This window comes from Oculina patagonica, chromosome 13, assembly GCF_052425735.1.
Source record: "Oculina patagonica isolate OP01 chromosome 13, crgOcupat, whole genome shotgun sequence".
Classification (NCBI taxonomy): Eukaryota; Metazoa; Cnidaria; class Anthozoa; order Scleractinia; family Oculinidae; genus Oculina; species Oculina patagonica.
Window position 1 is genome coordinate 23,750,725 of NC_135770.1, and position 20,952 is coordinate 23,771,676.

The 20,952-nt window shown below is 37.6% G+C and overlaps 3 protein-coding genes across 3 annotated transcripts in view; 2 read left to right on the plus strand and 1 right to left on the minus strand.

The window, feature by feature from the left end:
* Positions 1-8,374: 8,374 nt before the first annotated feature.
* On the plus strand, positions 8,375-9,682 carry LOC144636530 (uncharacterized). The gene is made up of 3 exons (XM_078495758.1): positions 8,375-9,006; positions 9,095-9,341; positions 9,426-9,682. Exons 1-3 carry the CDS (start codon positions 8,977-8,979, stop codon positions 9,680-9,682), a joined length of 534 nt encoding a protein of 177 aa, XP_078351884.1. The 5' UTR covers positions 8,375-8,976.
* Positions 9,683-9,717: 35 nt separating this feature from the next.
* Positions 9,718-11,144, minus strand: LOC144636539 (uncharacterized). Its single transcript, XM_078495771.1, has 4 exons — positions 10,701-11,144; positions 10,438-10,548; positions 9,943-10,083; positions 9,718-9,846 (listed from the first exon to the last, which is right to left on the minus strand). Exons 1-4 carry the CDS (start codon positions 10,752-10,754, stop codon positions 9,718-9,720), a joined length of 435 nt encoding a protein of 144 aa, XP_078351897.1. The 5' UTR covers positions 10,755-11,144.
* Positions 11,145-12,671: 1,527 nt separating this feature from the next.
* Positions 12,672-20,952, plus strand: part of LOC144637044 (uncharacterized) — a 30,124-nt gene continuing 21,843 nt past the window's right edge. Inside the window, exons 1-11 of the mRNA XM_078496213.1 lie at positions 12,672-12,704; positions 14,396-14,773; positions 15,175-15,316; positions 15,634-15,956; positions 17,293-17,434; positions 17,808-17,930; positions 18,287-18,621; positions 19,041-19,182; positions 19,573-19,895; positions 20,232-20,373; positions 20,632-20,754. Of these exons, the coding sequence (XP_078352339.1) occupies positions 12,672-12,704; positions 14,396-14,773; positions 15,175-15,316; positions 15,634-15,956; positions 17,293-17,434; positions 17,808-17,930; positions 18,287-18,621; positions 19,041-19,182; positions 19,573-19,895; positions 20,232-20,373; positions 20,632-20,754 (2,206 nt within the window). The remainder of the gene's footprint in view (positions 12,705-14,395; positions 14,774-15,174; positions 15,317-15,633; positions 15,957-17,292; positions 17,435-17,807; positions 17,931-18,286; positions 18,622-19,040; positions 19,183-19,572; positions 19,896-20,231; positions 20,374-20,631; positions 20,755-20,952) is intronic.

Here is a 20,952-nt window from a genome sequence, read left to right on the forward strand (position 1 = left end):
TTTTCTGCCTTTTTAACTGAAATATTCTTGTGAATTTTCTGATTATAACGTATGGCATTTCCGTTTAAGAATGTATTGTGGCATCAATTATCAATTGCTTCTTTTGTTGGCTTTTAGCTAGTTTGTCACTCAGAGAAAGGAAGTATTTTAACGGTTTAGTTTAAAAACATAAAATTGTATTATATTTACACATTTTCAACACTTAAAATAAGTTCTTTTCAAAATCTCAGCCTCAACTTTATTCTTAAAATATATGTTTAAAACTTCGCAAATTTCAGCCAACATATTCTAATAAATATAGTCTTATAGAAGAAAAAGAGTGTAGTCACTTTCGCCTCCACTACAAAACGGAGCGATTCATCAAGCTAAGCTATTTTTACATACGCATAGTATCATGTAGAGGCAATTTTAAACTATAACATATAAAATCACCTACAACAGCAAATTAACGCTACAAATGAATTCCTGAAAATTGTTAACATAAGGACAATTGCGAGCTACGGTCTTTAATGTGGGTTTAAGGAATGGCATTTGTATGATCCACAGTTAGCAGTTCGCTTGCCTTGCATTGCACGATGTTATATGATAACATCCGGGCACCGGTATCTTAAAACAGAAAGGCGAAACTGCTGAAACAGTATTTAAGATCTAACAATTTCCATATATGTAGTCAAAATATTTTTTTTCTCGGTGTTTCTATATGTAAATTTTCCACTGCTGTGGGGTCAAACAGCTTGCTTGAATTTTCAAAACAATGAAACTGATTAAAACCAAGAATAGGCTAGTAGCGCCTTCAGGCTGTTTGCAAAACATTAAGGGCCTGTTTATATGGAGTAGAGTTGTCCCTGGTAGGAGAGTTACCCTCTACCCCGAGCCATCTTTTGCCGAGCGTTTATATGAGAAAGTTGTCCCTGTCGACCGAGCCAAAACTTGGCCCTGTCAGTTCAAAAGACTGGCGAGAGTTATTTTGAAATATCTATTTTGGCGGCCTTTTCTAAAATCAGGAACGCTGAAACATCGACGAAGACCATTTTTGGACAATTTACCACCGACTTCGATGTTGTTTTGGCCGATATGCGGCATTTGCACATGCTCCGTATGTGTCAACTTGTCCCTGGTAGGCGAGGCAAAAATAACCAAACTGTTTATATGGAAAAAAGTTGGCTCGCTCCCCAGGGTCGCCCTACATTCAAAGCGAGTGACCCTCCACCCAGGGTCACCCTGCTCCCCGAGCCAACTTTGCAATTTCTCATATAAACAGTTCGCAGCTACTTATAAAGAAACGTACGAAAAGCTCTCTCGCCCGGGGTGGCTCGGTATGGAGGGTAACCCTCCTACCAGAGACAACTCTCCTCCATATAAACAGGCCCTAAGTGCATTTTAGAAGGCTGACAACGGTTTCCAGCACTTTCTAGCTTTCATACTTTGATGGGTGAATACTACAAGCCTTTATCATTTGCTGCTACAGTAATAGACCCAATGCAAATATGGCGGCTGTTAATTTTCAGCTCCCAGAAGAATCATTTGTCAACAAAATTAAATTACTCTAACTTAAAGATAAGTCAAGGACCCAGTGTATGAAGTTGAAAGGCTATACTTTCATCTAATGAGAAGTTACAGGGACATTTATATTGCCAAAAACATGAAAACGAGGCTAGGCAGGCCAGGATGACTTTTTCCATACAAATCTCTTAAATTTGAATGAGTCGTAACTTTGCAGCCATATAACCCAAAACAATGAAACTTTTCAGAATAGCAAAATATTTCATATATAGTTAAGATTCGTTATAAACGGACTCGGACTCGAAATGTGCGCTTTCTTTCGTTATAATCTGTTTAATATAAAAAGGAAAATGGAATAAAAAATTTGAAAGCAATTACACGTTGATCGATAAAGTGAAGGCTCAGATCCTTCTTTTAACAAAATAGCTCGCAAAAAACACAACTTGCTCTCATTTTTTCCTGCACTAGCATAGATATGAAATCATCTTGTCGTCGCTAGTGCTAATAATTATGATTTTACGATTTTTTGTCACTTAAAAAACTGTGCAATCAAGAGCGATGCAGCTAGAATAACCAGTTTAAGCAACTCGTCCGGTTCAAAGACGATCCCCGCTCTGACATAGACCATCTAGTAACATTTGTACATGAAGAACACAAGATATATACAGCTTTCGATTTTCATAAAATACACGGTGACAAACCCGTTGAGCTCATGCTACTTCACTTTTTATGCAGATCTAGACTTGACAGACTTTTGAGAACTCTTGATCAGTGCAGCGGATAACCAGAACTGGATATCTGGTGACGTCACCAGAAATGGCAATATGGCCGCCGAAGCTAGGCACACTATACATTCTCTTTTCTGAGCTCTTTTTGTGGCCAAAAAGTGGCCTTTTCCCACAAGGCTTTGCACACAATACAATAGAACAATAGAGATTTGTTGCGTGGAGAAGAAAATGGCGTTTTGCGAAGCTTTCACGAGTTGCGAGGCCGAAACCGTACCATTTTGTGCTATTTTTGCTCTGTTTTCGACGCGACAGGACGACACATAAATGGAAAAATCAGGTATGTAGCATTTTTTGTCCTCTTTGGAAAAAAAATGTCGTAAATTTGTATGAAATTTGCTTTTACATGGTGTTATTTTCGTGTTGTTCCATGACTGCATCGCTTGTTCCACGGCTTTCGAAGATGCAATTATGTAGTTCGCCAGATGTGTTTCTCGTTGACCGATCACACATACCATGCTGTGGACCCGATTTGAAGCTGTATTTATTCTTATTCCCCATCAGTATACTTGGCTAAAAACAATACAAATAATTTATTCATCTTGTTTATCACATAAAAGCACAGCCACAAATAAAACAGCTCTGCATACAAATTAAGAAACTCCAGTTATAGCTGGTGTTTTTTTGTGCATCCAGTTTGCAATTTTGTCTTTTTGTCATGGGTCTGGTCATTCTGGTCAGGCTGTAGCATTAACTGTGGTTCCCTGTTTTATGAGTCCAATGAGTCTGAATAAATGAGACAATTAAAGTGTTTTTCACACAAAGGTAAATTTGTATCCAGGCAAAATTATTGTGGTTCAATAGGTTATAACTACCTTTGTGTGAAAAACACTTTAATTGTCTCATTTATTCCGGTTTCTGAAATTTGCAGAATGCAGAATGCAGAATGCAGACTAATAGAATATATTGTGTTACCTTTACCATTATTGAAAGCTAACCGTAAACAGGCTAACCGAAAAGCTATTAATTTTAGGCTAACCGGAGTGTGTAGTAGGCTAACCTGAGTGAACAGTTCACTCCAGTTAGCCTACTACGCACTCTGGTTAACCTACTATACACTCCGGTTAGCCTGTTTACGGTTAGTTTTCAATAATGGTAAAGGTAACACAATATATTCTCTTAGTCTGCATTCTGCAGTCTGCATTCTGCATTCTGCAAATGTCATACACCGTTTTTGAGTTAACATCTCTTATATAATTTATTATTTGTGGGAGGTGCAGTGATTGAGCGGTCCAGGTTTCCAACCCGGCCAGGGCACTGTGTTGTGTTCTTGGGCAAGGAGAGTCTCTCCCCCACCCATATGTATAAATGGGCACTAGTGAATTTACAGTCAGGGGTAGCCCTGTGGTGGGCTAGCATCTTGTCCAGGGGTAGTAGAAATATGCCTAGACACTTAATGCTACAGAAATCAGGATAAGCTCTGGCCTTGATGAGCCACTAGGCTCAACAACAGGCTTTACCTTCTATTACTGTATTATTTGAATCATGCGCTCATGGCTCATTGACTTATTTGACATCATTTAAACTTTGATTTTATTTATAGTATTTTTGTAGTATTTACTTTATTGCTTTTGTATGACTTGTTTAGATGAGGGTGATTGACTGAATTTTAAATTCATGTTAACATTTCTGGCACTTGAAAATAAGAATTTTAATTTGAGAGCACCTTTGATAATTATAATAATTTTACATGTATATCCAAATTGATAATTAATAATTATAATAATTTTACATGTATATCCAAAGCTCCTGTGATTGCTGTTCTCCCCTATTAACCATATTATCCTTAATTTAAAACCATATTAGATTATGATCCTACATGTAGGATCCTTTGAATTCTGACAAGTACAGATTTTTTTATTATGGATGAAACACAAGATAAAAAGTGAAACTAGCCACCTGGTAATTAAGGTGGACATGATTGGGGTATGGGGAGAATCTGGGCTGGCCTGGTACATGTGCTATTTTGACAAATCTTGTTTTCTCTGTATCATCACCCATGGTATAAATGTTACCACACTTTTCCACCAAATTTGACTATCTCTTGCTGTCCAATAATGGGGGAATGTTCACATGGTAAAGCACCATACAATACAGTGAATGCACAATTCAACAAATGGGGCTATCATCTTTTCAATTAAGACCTTGGCATCATATTGTAAAATTTTAGTGGCTGTGGAGATTGCGAGAAATGGTAGAATATTGTTTGGGAATATTGATCTAGCTAAAATCCACAGTTCAACAGCATGTAAATGCTGACAGAATCATTTTTCCTTCCCAGTGATAGCTAGTATATGTAAAAGGATGGAATAATTAGTGAGTTGAGCTGCTCTCATTGCACTAATACAATTTGCTAAATCTTATTTTTTGCAGGTTATGGCAAGAAAGCAGGTAACAGGAAAAGGAAGTTATGATATGATCAATAAACATAATAAAATAACTTTTGAATGAGTGATGTTGAATGCTATAATCAAGTTACTGTAATGTTCGTTTCAACCCTGCTTGCACACAAAATACAAACACAGCAAAATTTTGAGTATAAACAGAAAGTGAATGAAGTGTCTGAGGCAGCAGCAAAGAAAGATACCTAACATGGGTTTGTTAAAATCTGAATTCTGTGCCGGAATTGAAAGCTGTAGTGGCAGTCAATTTTTAGAAACGAAAGACAATTAATTACATTTTTTACCTCAAGGAATATTGTTATCAGGATAACCCTGAACAAAGTATTAGAACTTTTGAACATACATGTACCTGGAACATTTTCGAAGACTAAATGTTTTTATTAATCACTGAAACATTGAATGCGACACAGAAACGATCCCATCTAAAAATCTGTGCTAAATTGTATTTAGCCTGCGAGCAGGCTCTCATTTCGGGCGCACGACGTGGATCTCTATTTGAAACGTGTACTACAATACTTCAATTGTCATAATGGCCTGATGAAAAATTATATTCAGCTGCATTAGACATATTAAGGCCGAAGCATCTTTCTTTCGTTTACGATGCTTTGGCTGTCAGCCTTGAAATGAACATCTTGTGCAAAAAATCCTTTTATATAATGAAAAGTACAGCGCAGTGCGGTGGAATCTTGAGTTACCAAACTTCAGAGGAAACGAAAATTGATTCGAGAAAGCGTGCGTTAATTGAAGCGTAAATCCACAAGTAACATACATCAAAGGAAAACAACCACTGGTTTTAGTTATGCGGAGCTCGAGGTTCAAGAAAACGTGGGTTAATCGGGATTCTACTTATACCATTCGAGGTTGTTGTATTCGTTCATGGAAGACTCGGGGACCGACGCCATATTTGCTGAGCGTCCTACTGGAGCTTAGTCCTTTCGCGGTCTGAACAATGTTTTGGTCGGTGAATGAGCCAATCAGAACACAGGAAATCATATATCCAGTTCTGGTTATCCGCCGAACTGTTGATTAAAAACTGTCGATGGGTAAAAATATATTTTTATTTTTTCTTATTTTTCTCTACAACCAAGCTTTTATAATGGCGTGAATATTACTTCACGATAAACGTTTGCTTCCTGCATATAATGAATCTTGTAAATGAAATTGGTAAATACCTTGGAAAGAATAAGCCCCGAACGAGGTTAGCTGGGTAGGGATTAAGTGATTTTTTTTTTTCTAATTTTAGTGAGTACTGCGTGAAAATTTCATCATGGAGCTTTAAATATGAGACAAGTGCACTTTTTTTAGAAAATATAGTTACAAGCGACTCCTCGAGTCCAATAATAAAGTATCGATCAACACGTATAGGTAATAACACAAGATGTCTATGTCAATAAAACCGGCGGAGCCAAACGGTGGACACACATAGAAAATGCGAACAGGACACAAGTTTATTAAATAGATTTGGCCAAGCCTAAAAACGAAGCTTCCCAGTAATTTACTTTGCCCTTGTTTTAAATGTCTAAATTCACTGACCATAGACATAAAAAATTGGTCTTGAGCCCGCGATCCAACATTGAGCCATGCCGCTAGCCGTGATGACCATGAAAACTCAAGTTGATAGTTTTTCTATTTCTGTGGATTTTCTATGGGTATGGGGCTCCGCTCTGCGGCCCTTCGGGCCGCTGTGGAGCTCCGCTATCAATTTTCATAAGGAAAGAGTCGTAGTATCTGTAATTGGTAGGCGATTAGAAAACACGGGAATTATCGCTTAAAACAAAAAGTGTCCTTCTCGATCCTTTTCTTCAAGTGGCTGCTTCACTTGCCTAGAAGAGTTTGATCCAAAACGACGTTTATTCACAAGTGAAGCATAAATTATAGCTTAACCTATGTCGATACCTGTATATCTGAATTACTCGAGTTAACAATCTTTGTAGAATTTTAAGTTATTTTGAATCGCCTTATAATGTGCTGCTAGACAGGGTAAACTGTCTCCAACTTCATGATCAACGCATCTGTAAATTCCTTACTACCTTGTACAAAAGTTTATTTTTCAATGACCATCCAGCCTATATGAGAAACATGTTCTCGTTCCGTTCTACTTCATACAACCTGCGTGGAAACTATATACTGGAAATGCCCAAACCTAGAACTACAACTTTTGGTCTCCACTCCTTTACTTATCTGGCAACAAAACAATGGAATTCTCTACCCAATTTATAAGGCTGTGCAACTTATCAGACTTTAAAAGGAACATCAGGAAAGCCAATTCATGAAGCATGTAAATGACAATTCTTATAATTAGTTAATAAGTCAATTTTAAATATGTAAGAAGAAGAAACGCACTATGGTGGACATCACAAGGAAACTTTTTCTGCGACGACAGCGCCGAATTCTAGCCCGGCGACTACCTGATGAACATTAATATAGGTAATACTTCTCGTAAATTCCTTTTTTTTTTCTTCTGTTGTTTTCCATTACTAGAATATTATGCAAAGATCCCTCTTTCTTCAAGTAACTAGCTGAAACAGTATTTGTATTTAGTGGCCTTCTTCGGCTTATTTGAGCGATCCAAAACTTAATTAAGATGTAAGCCGCGAGTGGGAAAGGGTGTTTTTGTTAGTGAAGTTATGCACAATTTTCTTAAAATTTGTTGCGTGTTTTATTTTCTGTTGACCGTGTTTACCGTTTTCAGTGTATCTTATATTAATTTATTATGTTTTCATGTTGCTCCAATACCTAAGGGAATGCAAACAGTACGAGTATTCATCGATAATTTGAATTTTAAGCGTTAGAGATGGAAATGTACTGTACATAGTGTATTTAAAATTGCTTGATAGTGTATTGGAGAATTGTTATACTGTAGTTAGTTTTCCTTTTTTTTTTCTCTTTTCGTTTGTTGTATATCGTTCTAGTTTTACTTGTACTGTACTTGTAACATTTTATTTTATTTGAATAAATTTATTAAAAAATATATATATATATATATAACAAACGTATGTAGAATAAATATGTCAAACAAAAAAATATATATATATGTAAATAGTATTTTTTTATTTTAATCTTTTGTTATAAAATTTTTCGTTCTCGGAAATATTAGCTAGTCAAGCTACTCTAAATTCGAGTTTAAATAAAGTTTTATTATTATTATTATTTAACAGACTGAAGTAAGGGTTCTTAGGACATCGATAAAACGACTTTACAACAATTTGCGAACAGTCTAACAAACAGTTCCTTACTGTTTAGATCTTCCGTGATACATAATACGATCCGATGGAAAACGATTTGCTTACAAGAGTTACCTAATTATCTGAGCACCACGCGATGCGAAAACAAAATGGCGGTAAGAAAGCTAGGGAACGGTCGCTAAGCAACGGCGCAGGTAACAGCTGTCAGACAGTCCGGCTTATCTGCAGCCTTACATTATGTTGACATTAAACACATATATGAATACATTAGCCTTAGCTAGTTACCCCCTATACGATGTCTGACGTTCGTGAAAATAGCGCATATTTTAACTACGGGACTAAACTACATTATGTCCGTAATATAAATATAAAAAATAATAATAATAACAATAATAATCTTTTATTAGGAAGCCTTAATTCACTATACAGTGGTTTTCAGAAAGGTCCTAACTAAGATTAAAAATACTTAATAAGACTATACAGCTATTTCAATTAACGTTGTCGGATCAAAGCTCAAATCTAAAAGCCAGGACCGCAAGGTTATGTGGGATATTTTATAAATAAACCCATCAAAACCAGCCATGCCTCGCCCGTTCAGTGAGGACCTACGATGGCGAGCCATTTGGATGAAAGAAATCTTGGGATATGAATTGGATGAAGTGGCAGCGGTTTTGCAAATGTGCCCAAGAACTATCGAGCGTTATGTGTCGAAAGTGTTAAATTACGGTACAGTCAAAGCGAACACAATTGGAAGACCCATAAACAGTGTGGCCATGCACCCGCACGTGGAATTTTTGATTTTTGAAGCAGTGCTAGAACACCCTGAAAAGACGCTTTCAGAAGTGGCTCATGATGTTTATTCCCAAACGGGATCGGAGTTAGCATTGGCAAGCATTTTCTACTATCTGAGACGAAATCGTTTTAGTCGAAAAAGGGTTTGTTTGTATTAAAGTGCTTTTGAATTGGTTTTCACGGCTTACGAAACATTCATATAACCTGAAATTTACTCTGTTCTCTTCATAGCTCAACAAAATTGCACTTCAAAGGTCTGAAGAAGCAAGAGTTATCTTCCGAGCAAATGTTTGCACGTTGAATTCTGAAATGTTTGTGTTTATAGATGAAAGCGGATTCGTGAGTGTTCCTTTCTTATTTTGTTTGTTCAGTTAAAATTTGTTCTAGAATTCCAAATCTAAAATTGATTGTTGTGTCATGATTATAGGATAAAAGAATTTCCCGAGCCTCTGGACGCAGCCCCATTGGAAAAAGAGCAATGGTAAAAAAGTTCTTTCAGAACTGGGGTCCGCGTATTACTGCCATTCCCGTCCTTTGTACTGACGGGATCATAGACCTTGGTATCTACGAGGGAAATGTTAATGCCGCGACGTTTCTAGATTTTGTGACGAATAAGCTTTGTCCTAATTTGCTTCCATTTAATGGATTGAATCCGCGATCGGTGGTAATATTAGGTAAGGAACGTTTCAAAGTGTTGTTTAAATTAAAATCCAAAACAAAGAGGCGTTCATGAATTTTTGTTTTTATGATTCTTGTAGATAATGCGGCGATTCACCACTCGCAGGCACCTATGGACGCTATTCACGCGACTGGAGCTATGATTATCTTCTTGCCACCATATAGCCCCGATTTTATGCCATTAGAAGAGCTTTTCGCGCAAGCTAAAAACTGGATCAGAGAAAATGATGCAGCGTGGCAATTTTGCTGTGATCCTGAATTGATGGTTGAAGAGGCGTTCCTTCAAGTTACAGACGAAGAAGTCAGAAACTATATTCAGCACGCGGAATATTTTTAATGAAACACATTCATTCGACATTTTCCAGTTACAAATTAGAGTTCGTTCAGCTCTGTTACTAGCATTTCTTTTTGGCTCACGAACTCGTCTTGGGAGAGTACGCCGTCATCTTGTAACTCCTTCAAGTCTTTTAACTGCTTTAATATTACACTTCGAATTCGGATCTGCAAAAACAAAACGGCACAAGAACGTGATGTTCAATAAAACATGTTAACATGCACAACATAACTAGCATGGGCTTTTTTATGTTATTTGCGTACCTTACTCTCAGCGCTATTTGTGGATTGCTCAGGCTCACGATCGCGGCTTGTATTTGGTAGTTTGCCTCCACACTTTTTCGACCTCCCTGAAAAAAATGGCAAGTCTGGTGGTTCTTCTTCGCTGTCATGAGTCCCGTTAACCTGTGCAAAAAATAAATAAATAAATAAAAAGTTAACACTGAGTTGTATTTAGATACTGAGTTAATTATTTTATTTCACTGCTGTACGATTTTCGACATAGGTTTTTTTTTTTAATTTTCAACCGGGTAAAATTTTGAATAGCGGCATAATTAAAGATGTATGCACGTGGAGTCCGTGAGTTAAATGCTAATTCACATGGCGCGTAGTTTGAAAAGAAAAATAGTGAAGAACACGATTTTCACAAAGTTTCGAATAAAAAATTGAGACAAATAATGAAATACTTTTAAAACTAGCCGAACATCGTATTCTTCCCACTGAGAATGTTTAACAGACGGGGAATTTAAAGTTCCTTACCAACATCCTGGCCCAACATCGCAGCTTAAACTCTGGTATTTTATGCTCCTGTCGCAACCTTGACAGGCGTGCTTCATAGCTAGACTGATCCTCCTCATCATCCGTCAGATTCTGAGAACTAGGACCGGGGTTAGCTAGACAAAACAAGAAATTGTAAAAACAGCTTCCTGAATTAAACAAGCGGATGTGCCTGATTTTCAACCCTCTTTTCGAGTAATAAAGCCGAGATTAAACAGATGGTGTTCATTCCAATATTGATTTACCTTTTCTCTTCTTCCCCATTGTTTGAGCCCGTGAGTGTTCTGTTTTTGATACATGGGGATCCACCCACAAGGTAACCATACCCCTCTTCTCCAAGGACAGCGCCTCTGCAAGTTGAACTTCCGAAGTTATTGAGTACTTCTTGTTTGCTTCTCCGATGTAACCGAAGCTAAAATTACAATCAGTTGCTGGCTTTAGTTCCTCCTTGCATCTCTGCAATAAGTATGCTTTTAGTTGAGCTACACTGTTACTCACAGGAACGTTTCGAATGTGATACGTATCATGCGAGGTTTTCTTTCCTGCTTTCAAGACACGCAGGCAAACGTCTACTGTGTTTTCTTCCATGTCTTCCATGTTGTCACGCCTCACGATGAATTTTAAACCGACTACCCGTGTTACCTTTCGGTCTTGTCTTTAGGCTTTTAGCTTTGATCCGACAACGTTAATTGAAATAGCTGTATACAATAAAACGAAAAATACCTAAGAATTAAAAACTATTATTAAAAACTAACTTGAATACAAAAGAAAGAATTAACTAAAAAACCTGCTTAGAATGCTACGCTAAAAATTTACAAAATCAAGTGCATTTCTGGTGTCTCTGTCTAGGTTATTCCAGTCTTTCAGAGAGTAATGCGGTAAAAAATGCGGTAAAAAGCTGCTAAATTATGCACGGTATAGACGTTTGAACCACAGTGTTCACTCTTGGATGAAATGAAGAATCACATATTTTACATCGCGTGCTTCAATCCCGAACTGAGCAAACAAATTCAATCAGTTAAACTCAGATTGTTCCCAGTGGGAATTGGAGTTACGTAATATTGGAGTTACGTAATACTTATTTTAATAAACTTAAGTTGTAAGAATATCCTTTTTGTTTTCATTTTGTTTTTCCAGAACTGACACTCTAGTATGTTTAGTGTGCACAGCTTTAACAGCTTTTCACCATTTTTTTTTTAGTTTATATATAAATATATATATTTTTTTTAATTTGGAGAAATGTCCTAAGTGTTTCTTAGTTTATAACTTTCGATATCCCTTATTGCTTGTTTGTTTGACAATGGGTCCAAATTTTCGAGTTAATTTAGTGCTGTTCAGGATCGGCAGTTAAAGCGTTCAAACCTAACTTCTCAGTTCGTAATTTCTCAAGTTTTTATTTTTTTCCTTTAGTGTTTTCAAAAAAAAGTATTAGAAACAAACATTCATTTTATCGGGAATAATGTTTTGAACACGGAGGCGGCTTATTGTTACCCATCTAGTAATGAAACTATTTTGAGGCACATGTATGACAAATATTAATTAATATTTTACTGAAACCATGAAAACTATTTTTTAAAAGGGAGCGTTGAGAAATAAAAAACGCGTAAGCTGACAGGGTAATTGAAAATATCATGACGTTTTTCAAATAAACCGTTTTAAATCAGGAATACTACATTTAGAACAGCTGTTAATTTACAAGAATAACTGTCGTCAATTGTGTAAGTTGTGCGTGATGTGGTTACTTCTTAGCTTCATGTGGCTTTTGAAATTATCTTTATTTGGCCAACATGTTTCCATAGAGCTGCAACAGATCCCGCAGTGATGTCGGTGCTGTAAAATCAACTCCCGGTCACCCCCCACAATTTGACTATTTATTCTATTCTCCATTAATTTCGACGGTTTGCTTCGTTTGCAACACCTGCGACTTTTTTTGCCTGAAATTACAGCCTACGCAGCACATATTCAGTAATCAGCGTTTGATGACAAAGGTAGATAGTGCAAATCGATGGCACACCTTGCAAACTAAGACTGAATCAGTCAGAAACGAAAATGAAAACAAAAACAAACAACAAAACAAACCAACAAAATTAAAAACAAAAAACTCCCTCACTGTGATGGTAACAATGACAAACAACAGATTCTAACAAACCTGCGGTATTTAAAGTTTCTTCACTGTTGTGAAAGTCATTATTGCTGCAAAGTACTCCGATGTACACATGGCCATGCCAATACTTCTTTCTCGTCTTCAGGTTTGTCAAACGATATTTTTCTTTTTTATCTTCTTCTTGTCTTGAGTGCATGCAAACGTTTTTATTATGTTTCAGCTTTCGTCGTTCCTTGGCGTACTTGAACTTGTTTTGGTTTTGATTAATGCAGCGGGTAAGTCGTGTTACGTAACTCTTTATTTGACAATTAGAGAGCAACCAAATCACAAAAATATTTCTTTTACAGTATTTGTTTGTCATTTTTGGTCCCCATTTTTTCCTTCTAAGACCAGATTATACAGCAGACAAGGCGAGCCGGAAACTTCTGTTGGGAATTTCTTATCGGGAGGAAAGTGTTCTAGTAGTTGACGTTTCTCCGAAGAGCCCGTCATTTTGTGTTACGTAACTCTTTATTTGACAAATAGAGAACAACCAAATAACACAAATATTTTTTCTTTAGTATCGGTTTCTCATTTTTGGTCCCCATTTTTACCTTCTAAGACCAGATTGTACAGCAGACAAAGCGTTCCGGAAACTTCTGTTGGGAATTTCTTATCGGGAAGAAAGTGTTCTAGTTGACGTTTCCCCGAAGAACGCGTCATTTCGGTAGAACTGCGAAAGTTATCAAAGCTAAAAAGCCTAACAGTGGTGCAAAAGATACAAAACGTTAATGGGATTTCCACACAAATTTCTAATTGGAATGGGGGGACTCCATTCAGAAGTTCTATTGCTCCCCAAAATATTCCATTTGAATAAACCAAAGAAGTAGTAATTTCTCTGTTTCGTTCTTGTTGTTGTTGCTTCATGAATTAAAAAAGGTTAAAATCAGTTAAGACCCAACCCAGTAGCTGTTACTGACTTGGCTTGACTGTTTTTGACTAACATATCGAATATTGAAATGTACGCCGCAGATGGTCTACAAAACCACAACACCTGACTGTGGAAACGATACTTAGTTTACCAAAATTGCGTTTACAGGCAGTTGCATATTCCGTGGCCTTAGCTCGAAGGCTTTTTACTGAAAAACTTGTGAACGATTTCACTTAGGAAATGAAGCCAGAAAAAAAAACTTGATGTTTCGTTTAAAACACTCCTCTAAGAAAGTTATGCAAAGTTGGAAATGATTTTTTTAAACCGCCTTCACTTTTTTTTTCGTGCGAAGGCAGGTTGCCAAGTGGATAAACAAAAATAACCATATTCGGAACAGCAGATGTATCTTTGCCATGGTAACTTTATTTTCATGTTCATGTGTCAAGTGTTATTCGGACGCGATAAAGAGATTTTTCTTATAAAATTAAAACTTTATTTTCTTTCTGTACGAAAAGTTAACAATAACTAACAGAAGCGTCGTTTGATTGTCACCATTCCTTGTTTATTTCCTGGCACTTTTAAATGCCAGAACAGAGAAGTTAATGGGCGAGCGGTCAAATATGATCACTTGGAACAGAAGAACAACGCTTTTGGTGAAATGAAATTTCCTATGCTGTTTTAGAGGTGCCTTTTTTTGAGTTAAGGTGGCCTGCAGGTATTTATGAGGCTGACAGTTTCCTTTTTTTAAGCCCGTTTTAAAACGGGAAAACGTGAAGGGAAAATGACGAAGGCGACTCATTTTAGTTGCTGTAAGGATGTGATCAGCTGCAGCAAGAAAACTCTTTTACATACACAAAAGAAATCAATCAGATAGTCGGTCAACAACAGTTGAGTGTCACACATCATTTGTATTGTTTATTTCCAAGCAAGATATAGTAAGGTTTGTTGATCGTTTTACTGGTATCATAGAACCTCAAACATGTCATAAATCTCTTGGAATGGAAGACGGTGGAGTCTCTGATGGACAAATCAGTGTCTCTTCGGAATTGAGTCCGAACCATGCTGCTCTCCAGGGTCGACTTAACTTTTTGAAAACCGGAGTCCAAGAGGGAGCGTGGACAGCGGGTTCTAATAATGGCAATCAATGGCTACAGGTTTACCTTGGGAATCAATCACGGATAACGGGCGTTGCAACACAGGGTAGAAATGGTGCCGATCATTGGGTTACCAAATATAATCTCGAGTACAGTGACTACGGAGTGAACTTCCCTTACTACATGCAACAAGGACAAAGCTCAAAAAAGGTAAAATGAATTCGCAGCTCATTTTTTGTCTTGTTTTGTTTATTCTTGTTTAACCAAAATCGATAATGGTATTATTTAACAATTACTCGCCGAAGGAGAAGTGATTCTCAAGCGAATACCTAATTAGAGGAAATTAACGCTCCATTAGATTAAGGTCTATTAGATTAACGCGACTTAAACTGTAACATTCTGAGTCCACAAAACATCACAAGAAGGACAACAACGCCAACAATAAAAAACTACAAGAAGCGAGCCACATACATCGTTATCGCTGGATGATTTCTAATACCAGTCATCAATGAGTTATATTGAGGATTTAAATTTGATAATAATTCCTTTGTGATAACTTACTCCTCATACGACAATTGATCTACTTCTATTTTTTGTTATCCTTGATTTAGGAATTTGCGGGAAACACAGACCAGGACACTATTGTTTATCATGAACTTAACCCACCAATCAGGGCACGTTACATTCGTTTTCGACCAGTTTCTTGGTATGGGGACATATCAATGAGGGTGGAGCTCTACGGATGTTTTCAAGGTATTCTAAAAGGTTTTTCGTGCATGTGCAAACGACGAAGCAAAATTTTTTCATTTCGTCACTTCGCGCTTTTTGTTTTGTTTTTTTTTTTTTATGAAGAGCGCGCTCTCAATTCGGCGACCTTCCTGGAGTTAACAACAGTATGGCTTTGTTGGCCAACATTCAAATTTATATGAACGATCCATGTGCTCACAATGCACAGGTCTACCTTAGCTATGCCGTACGAGGGATCAACTATTGCCTCGCTTATTGTCCACCATGCACTGTATAAACTGTATAGAAGAGTGAGCTAAAAAATATTTTGTATGTACATTTAGAATGTAAAGGGCCACTCGGCATGGAAGACGGTGCTCTTTCAGACGATAAAATTACTGCATCTACTGAACTTGGCGGTCACCACGCCATCCAAGGCAGACTGCACTTTCCAGCAAGCAACCTAGCAGGAGCTTGGGTAGCAGCCATCAAAGATACAAATCAATGGCTGCAGATATATCTGGGTAACAGATTCGGCAATATAACAGGAGTAGCGACCCAAGGAAGAGACAAGTACGGTCAGTGGGTAACAATGTACAATCTGCAGTACGGTAACGATGGATTGAGCTTCCAATACTACAGTGAACAGGGACAAAGTTCTGTTAAGGTGAAGTAAGCTCAGAATGAACCAAAGCAGTATTTTTATTATTGGTGTTTGCCTTCATGGCGATACCTGTTGTTCACAAGTTACCTTTTTGCTCACCTCTACATGTTTTTGTATAAATGAAGATATTTTGAACAGATTCGAATTACTTGCTGATTGCCCAAATAGATTTAAAAAAATGGTAACATGCTTTATCCTTTAACAGTGCTGCTTTCCAGCAGTGGTATAACTAGTAAATAATGCAGAAAAGTTCGCACTAAATCATTAGTAAATGCCTTCAACAGTTCAAGTTACATACGTTTCGGGCACAGCCCTTAATCAGTGGAAAGTGACTTTCTACTGATGAAGGGCTGAGCCCGAAACGTATTGAATTTTGAACTGTTTTTCAGGTCCTTAAAGTGCCACTATGACCAAATTTTCGATTTCCATTTTTTTACATTTTCGTGTACAATAAGACTTTTTTACTCACCTTGCCAATTTTCAATCCACTACGAACATCAGAAGCCGTTTTATTTTAACGTTTATTTCCGATAATTTCCGGCCGCCATTAAACAACCTTGTTCCAAGGCTTGGTTGCAAATAGGGAGAAAATGACGTCAAAGGCTCCAAAATACCTCACAAGTTGAAATTATAATAACAATATGTATTGAAACTCACGCGAAAAGCAACAAAAACTTTGGGCTTGTTTTTCGTGCAAAATTCTATGCTGATTGTCATTATAATTTCAACACGTGAGGTATTTTGGAGCCTTTGACGTCATTTTCTCCCTATTTACAATTTTGAAAAATATTTGGATTTTGAAAATGAAGAGAATGAAACTCCAAACAAACGAGTAAAAAAAATGTAAGAAGAGGACTTGACAAAAGTGTTAAAGACCGAAAAAGTATCAATACAAGCAGGTCAACACATTTTGCACTACGTGCCTGGCAAGCATGATTCAACAGAGCGAATAACATCACTGGATTTTTGGCTGAATTTGGGTACGGTAAATACCTAATAGTACCTTTTTGGTTCCCTTCGGCGGCATATCAGGCTCGTTTGGTCTCGCCATGGGTATTTTGGCTCGACTGCGTCTTGCCAAAATACGAATCATGGCTCGATCAAACGAGCCTGATATGCCGCCGAAGCATACCAAAAAGGTACGATTAGGTATAAAAATTTGCGGCCAATAGTACTCATACATGATATAAGGGGCTTCCCACTCTCTGGTTTTCTTACCTCTAGAATGTCAAGCTTCGTTGCCGATCTTATCTCGATCTCGAGTGAAAGGGCTGCTGGTTTGCCATTGTGTAACTGTTACATTTTTGCGACGTTAAATAAAGTTAAATTATTTACATAGGATTTCACTGGCAACACAGACTGGGGAAGTGTTGTTTACCATGACCTTCAACCACCAATCATAGCACGCTTTATCCGTATTCGACCAGTAACTTGGTATGGACACATATCAATGAGAGTGGAGCTGTATGGCTGTATTGAAGGTAATGTAGAATAACTTTCCCTCCATGAAAAATATGCAAGAACTTTATTTGTTAGCTATAGTTTAATTTACAACTAAATTCAGAAGAGGTAATGGAAAAGGCTTGCTTATCCACTTTTACCCCTCATGAACTGGATAAAGGCGAGAAGAAGCCTACCGCCTTACCCCAAAACCTTACCCAGTATGGCCAAAAAACTTCACTTGGGACATTTCTAGTTTTTTTTATATACATACTCGACTGCTTTCTTTTAACTGTAGATCCTTGAGAAGACTGCTGAGGCAGTGCAACCATTTCTTGACGGTAGTCATCTACGATTTAATTTTAATTCGACTCTTCTGTGTTAACAATCCATTGTTTATTGGTTTTAATACAGATGAAGATGAATGCCAAAATGGAGCACACAACTGCAGCGTGAACGCGCAATGCATAAACACGTTTGGCTCATTTAACTGTACTTGTCTTCAAGGGTACCCAGAAGATGGTGTGCAGTGTTCCGGTACGTAGAAGGCAAACTGATAATTTGGGGTTAGCCACTACCTCTCGAGATCCTTAATTTTCATAAACCCGTTACAAACACTACCACTTTTGTTTTTCTAGGGCTTGGGGAATTGTTGTGACCTGTTATTGTTTCAGTTCGAGTAAATACGGTAGTTAACACCGTTAAAGGAAAATGTCGAATGCGTTTAATATAAGTTGCTGTAAGGATACGTTAAACTTCGTCACGAAAAACCCCTTATACACGAAAGCACTAAGGAGGTTAGTCGATCAAAAACAGTTGAGTGCCAAACATCTTACGAATTGTTTACTTCGAAGCTATATATTGTAAGGTTTGTCGTTTTTCTGGTAACATAGAGCCTCTACCATGTCATAAACCTCTTGGAATGGAAGACGGTGGAGTCTCTGATGGACAAATCAGTGCCTCTTCGGAATTGGCTCCAAACCATACTGCTGTCCAAGGTAGACTTAACTTTTTGAAATCCGGAGTCAACGAGGGAGCGTGGACAGCGGGTTCTAATAATGGCAATCAATGGCTCCAGATTTACCTTGGGAATCGAACTCTGATAACGGGCGTTGCAACACAGGGTAGAGGTGATGCATGCCATTGGGTTACCAAATATAATCTCGAGTACAGTGACGACGGAGTGAACTTCGCTTACTACACGGAACAAGATCGAAGCTCAAAAAAGGTAAAGTGAGCTCTACGCTCATTTTTTGTCATGTTAGACGGACAATACCAAGATATAGTGACACGTGCTAAGCATTTGACTTAAAAATTATTCGAAGAAGGAAAAGTGATTCTCGGCGATCACCTTGTTATAGGAAATAAACGCTCCAGTAAATTAAGGGCTTTGTAATTAACGCGGCTTAAATTGTAACAGTCTGAATTCACAAAACATCACAAGGAGGAACGACAACAACGACAACAATAATAAAAACAACAACAACAAGTGAACCACATACATCGTTATCATTGGATAATTTCTCATACTAGTCATCATGGGTGTCAGCGTTTAAATTTGATAACATTTACTTTGTAATACATTACTCCTCATAACGCGTAATGCGGTTATTAATTTTCCTCTAACTTTTCTCATCATTAATTTAGGAATTTGCTGGAAACACAGACCAGAACACTATTGTTTATCATGAACTTAAGCCACCAATCAGGACACGTTACATTCGTTTCCGACCAGTTGCTTGGTATGTTGGCGTATCAATGAGGGTAGAGCTCTACGGATGTTTCCAAGGTATTCTAAAAAGGTTTTTTCGTGCATGTGCAAACGAGAAAGCAAAATATTTTCATGTCGTTACTTCAAGCATTTTGTTTTCGTATGAAGCGCGCGCTCTCAATTTGACGACCTTCCTGGACTTAACAACAGTATGACTTCGTTGGTCAACAATCAAATTTACATGAACGGTCCATTTGCTCTGAATGCACAGGTTGAACTTGATTATGTCTACGTATCAATAGGGTACGAGGGATCAAATGATTGATGTCCCTTTACTTTTCTAGGGAAGGGCAAGAGTAGCCGATGTTTCTGATATCTAGCAAGAAAAATAATTGCTGCCTCGCTTACTGTACACCAGGTACTGTATAGAAAAGGTGAACTCACATTATATTTTGTATCTACTTCTAGAATGTATAAGGCCACTCGGCATGGAAGACGGTGCTCTTTCAGACGATAAAATTACTGCATCTACTGAATATAACGGTCACCACGCCATCCAAGGCAGACTGCACTTTCCAAGAAGCAACCTAGCAGGAGCTTGGGTAGCATCCACCACTAATATAATTCAATGGCTGCAGATATATTTGGGTACCAGATTCGCCAATATAACAGGAGTAGCGACCCAAGGAAGAGACGGGGAAGCTAATTGGGTAAAAACGTACAATCTGCAGTACGGTAAAGATGAATTGAGCTTGCAATACTACAGTGAACAGGGACAAAGTGCTATCAAGGTGAATTAAGCTCAGAATGAACCAAAGCAGTATTTTTATTATTGGTGTTTGCCTTCATGGCGATACCTGGTGTTCCCAAGTTACCTTTTTGCTCACCTCTACATGTTTTTGTATAAATGAAGATATTGCGAATAGATTCGAATTACTTACTGATTGCCCAAATAGATTTAAAAAATGGTAACATGCTTTCTCCTTTAACAGTGCTGGTTTTCCTAACTTTACAATGCCAAGCTTCGTTGCCAATTTTATCTCGATCTCGAGTGAAAGGGCTGCTGATTTGCCATTGTGTAACTGTTACATTTTCCAACGTTAAATAACGTTAAATTATTTACACAGACGTTTGATGGCAACACAGACTGGAAAAGTATTGTTTACCATGAACTTCGACCACCAGTCATAGCACGCTTTCTCCGCATTCGACCAGTAACTTGGTATAGACACATAGCAATGAGAGTGGAGCTGTATGGCTGTATTGAAGGTAATGTAGAATAACTTTCCTTCCATGAAAAATATGCAAGAACTTTATTTGTTAGCTATAGTTTAATTTACAACTAAATTCAGAAGAGGTAATGGAAAAAGCTCGTGTGATTTTCAACACTTGCTTATCTACTTTTACCCCTCGTGGACTGGATAAAGGCGAGAAAAAGCCTACCACCTTACCAGAAAACCTCACTCAGTATGGCCAAAAACCTTCACTTGGGAATTGACAATTAATTGTTTATTGGTTTTAATACAGATGAAGATGAATGCCAAAATGGAGCACACAACTGCAGCGTGAACGCGCAATGCATAAACACGTTTGGCTCATTTAACTGTACTTGTCTTCAAGGGTACTCAGAAGATGGTGTGCAGTGTTCCGGTACGTAGAAGGCAAACTGATAATTTGGGGTTAGCCACTACCTCTCGAGATCCTTAATTTTCATAAACCCGTTACAAACACTACCACTTTTGTTTTTCTAGGGCTTGGAGAATTGTTGTGACCTGTTATTGTTTCAGTTCGAGTAAATACGGTAGTTAACACCGTTAAAGGAAAATGTCGAATGCGTTTAATATAAGT

Coding starts and splice junctions, on each gene's coding strand:
- LOC144636530 (XM_078495758.1), top strand. CDS start 8,977: ATGTTTGTGTTTATAGATGAAAGCGGATTC. Junction 9,007..9,094: donor TTATAGATGAAAGCGGATTC/GTGAGTGTTCCT, acceptor TCATGATTATAG/GATAAAAGAATTTCCCGAGC. Junction 9,342..9,425: donor GCGATCGGTGGTAATATTAG/GTAAGGAACGTT, acceptor TGATTCTTGTAG/ATAATGCGGCGATTCACCAC.
- LOC144636539 (XM_078495771.1), bottom strand. CDS start 10,754: ATGTATCAAAAACAGAACACTCACGGGCTCAAACAATGGGGAAGAAGA. Junction 10,549..10,700: donor AATGGGGAAGAAGAGAAAAG/GTAAATCAATAT, acceptor CCTAGTTCTCAG/AATCTGACGGATGATGAGGA. Junction 9,847..9,942: donor CAAATAGCGCTGAGAGTAAG/GTACGCAAATAA, acceptor TTGTTTTTGCAG/ATCCGAATTCGAAGTGTAAT.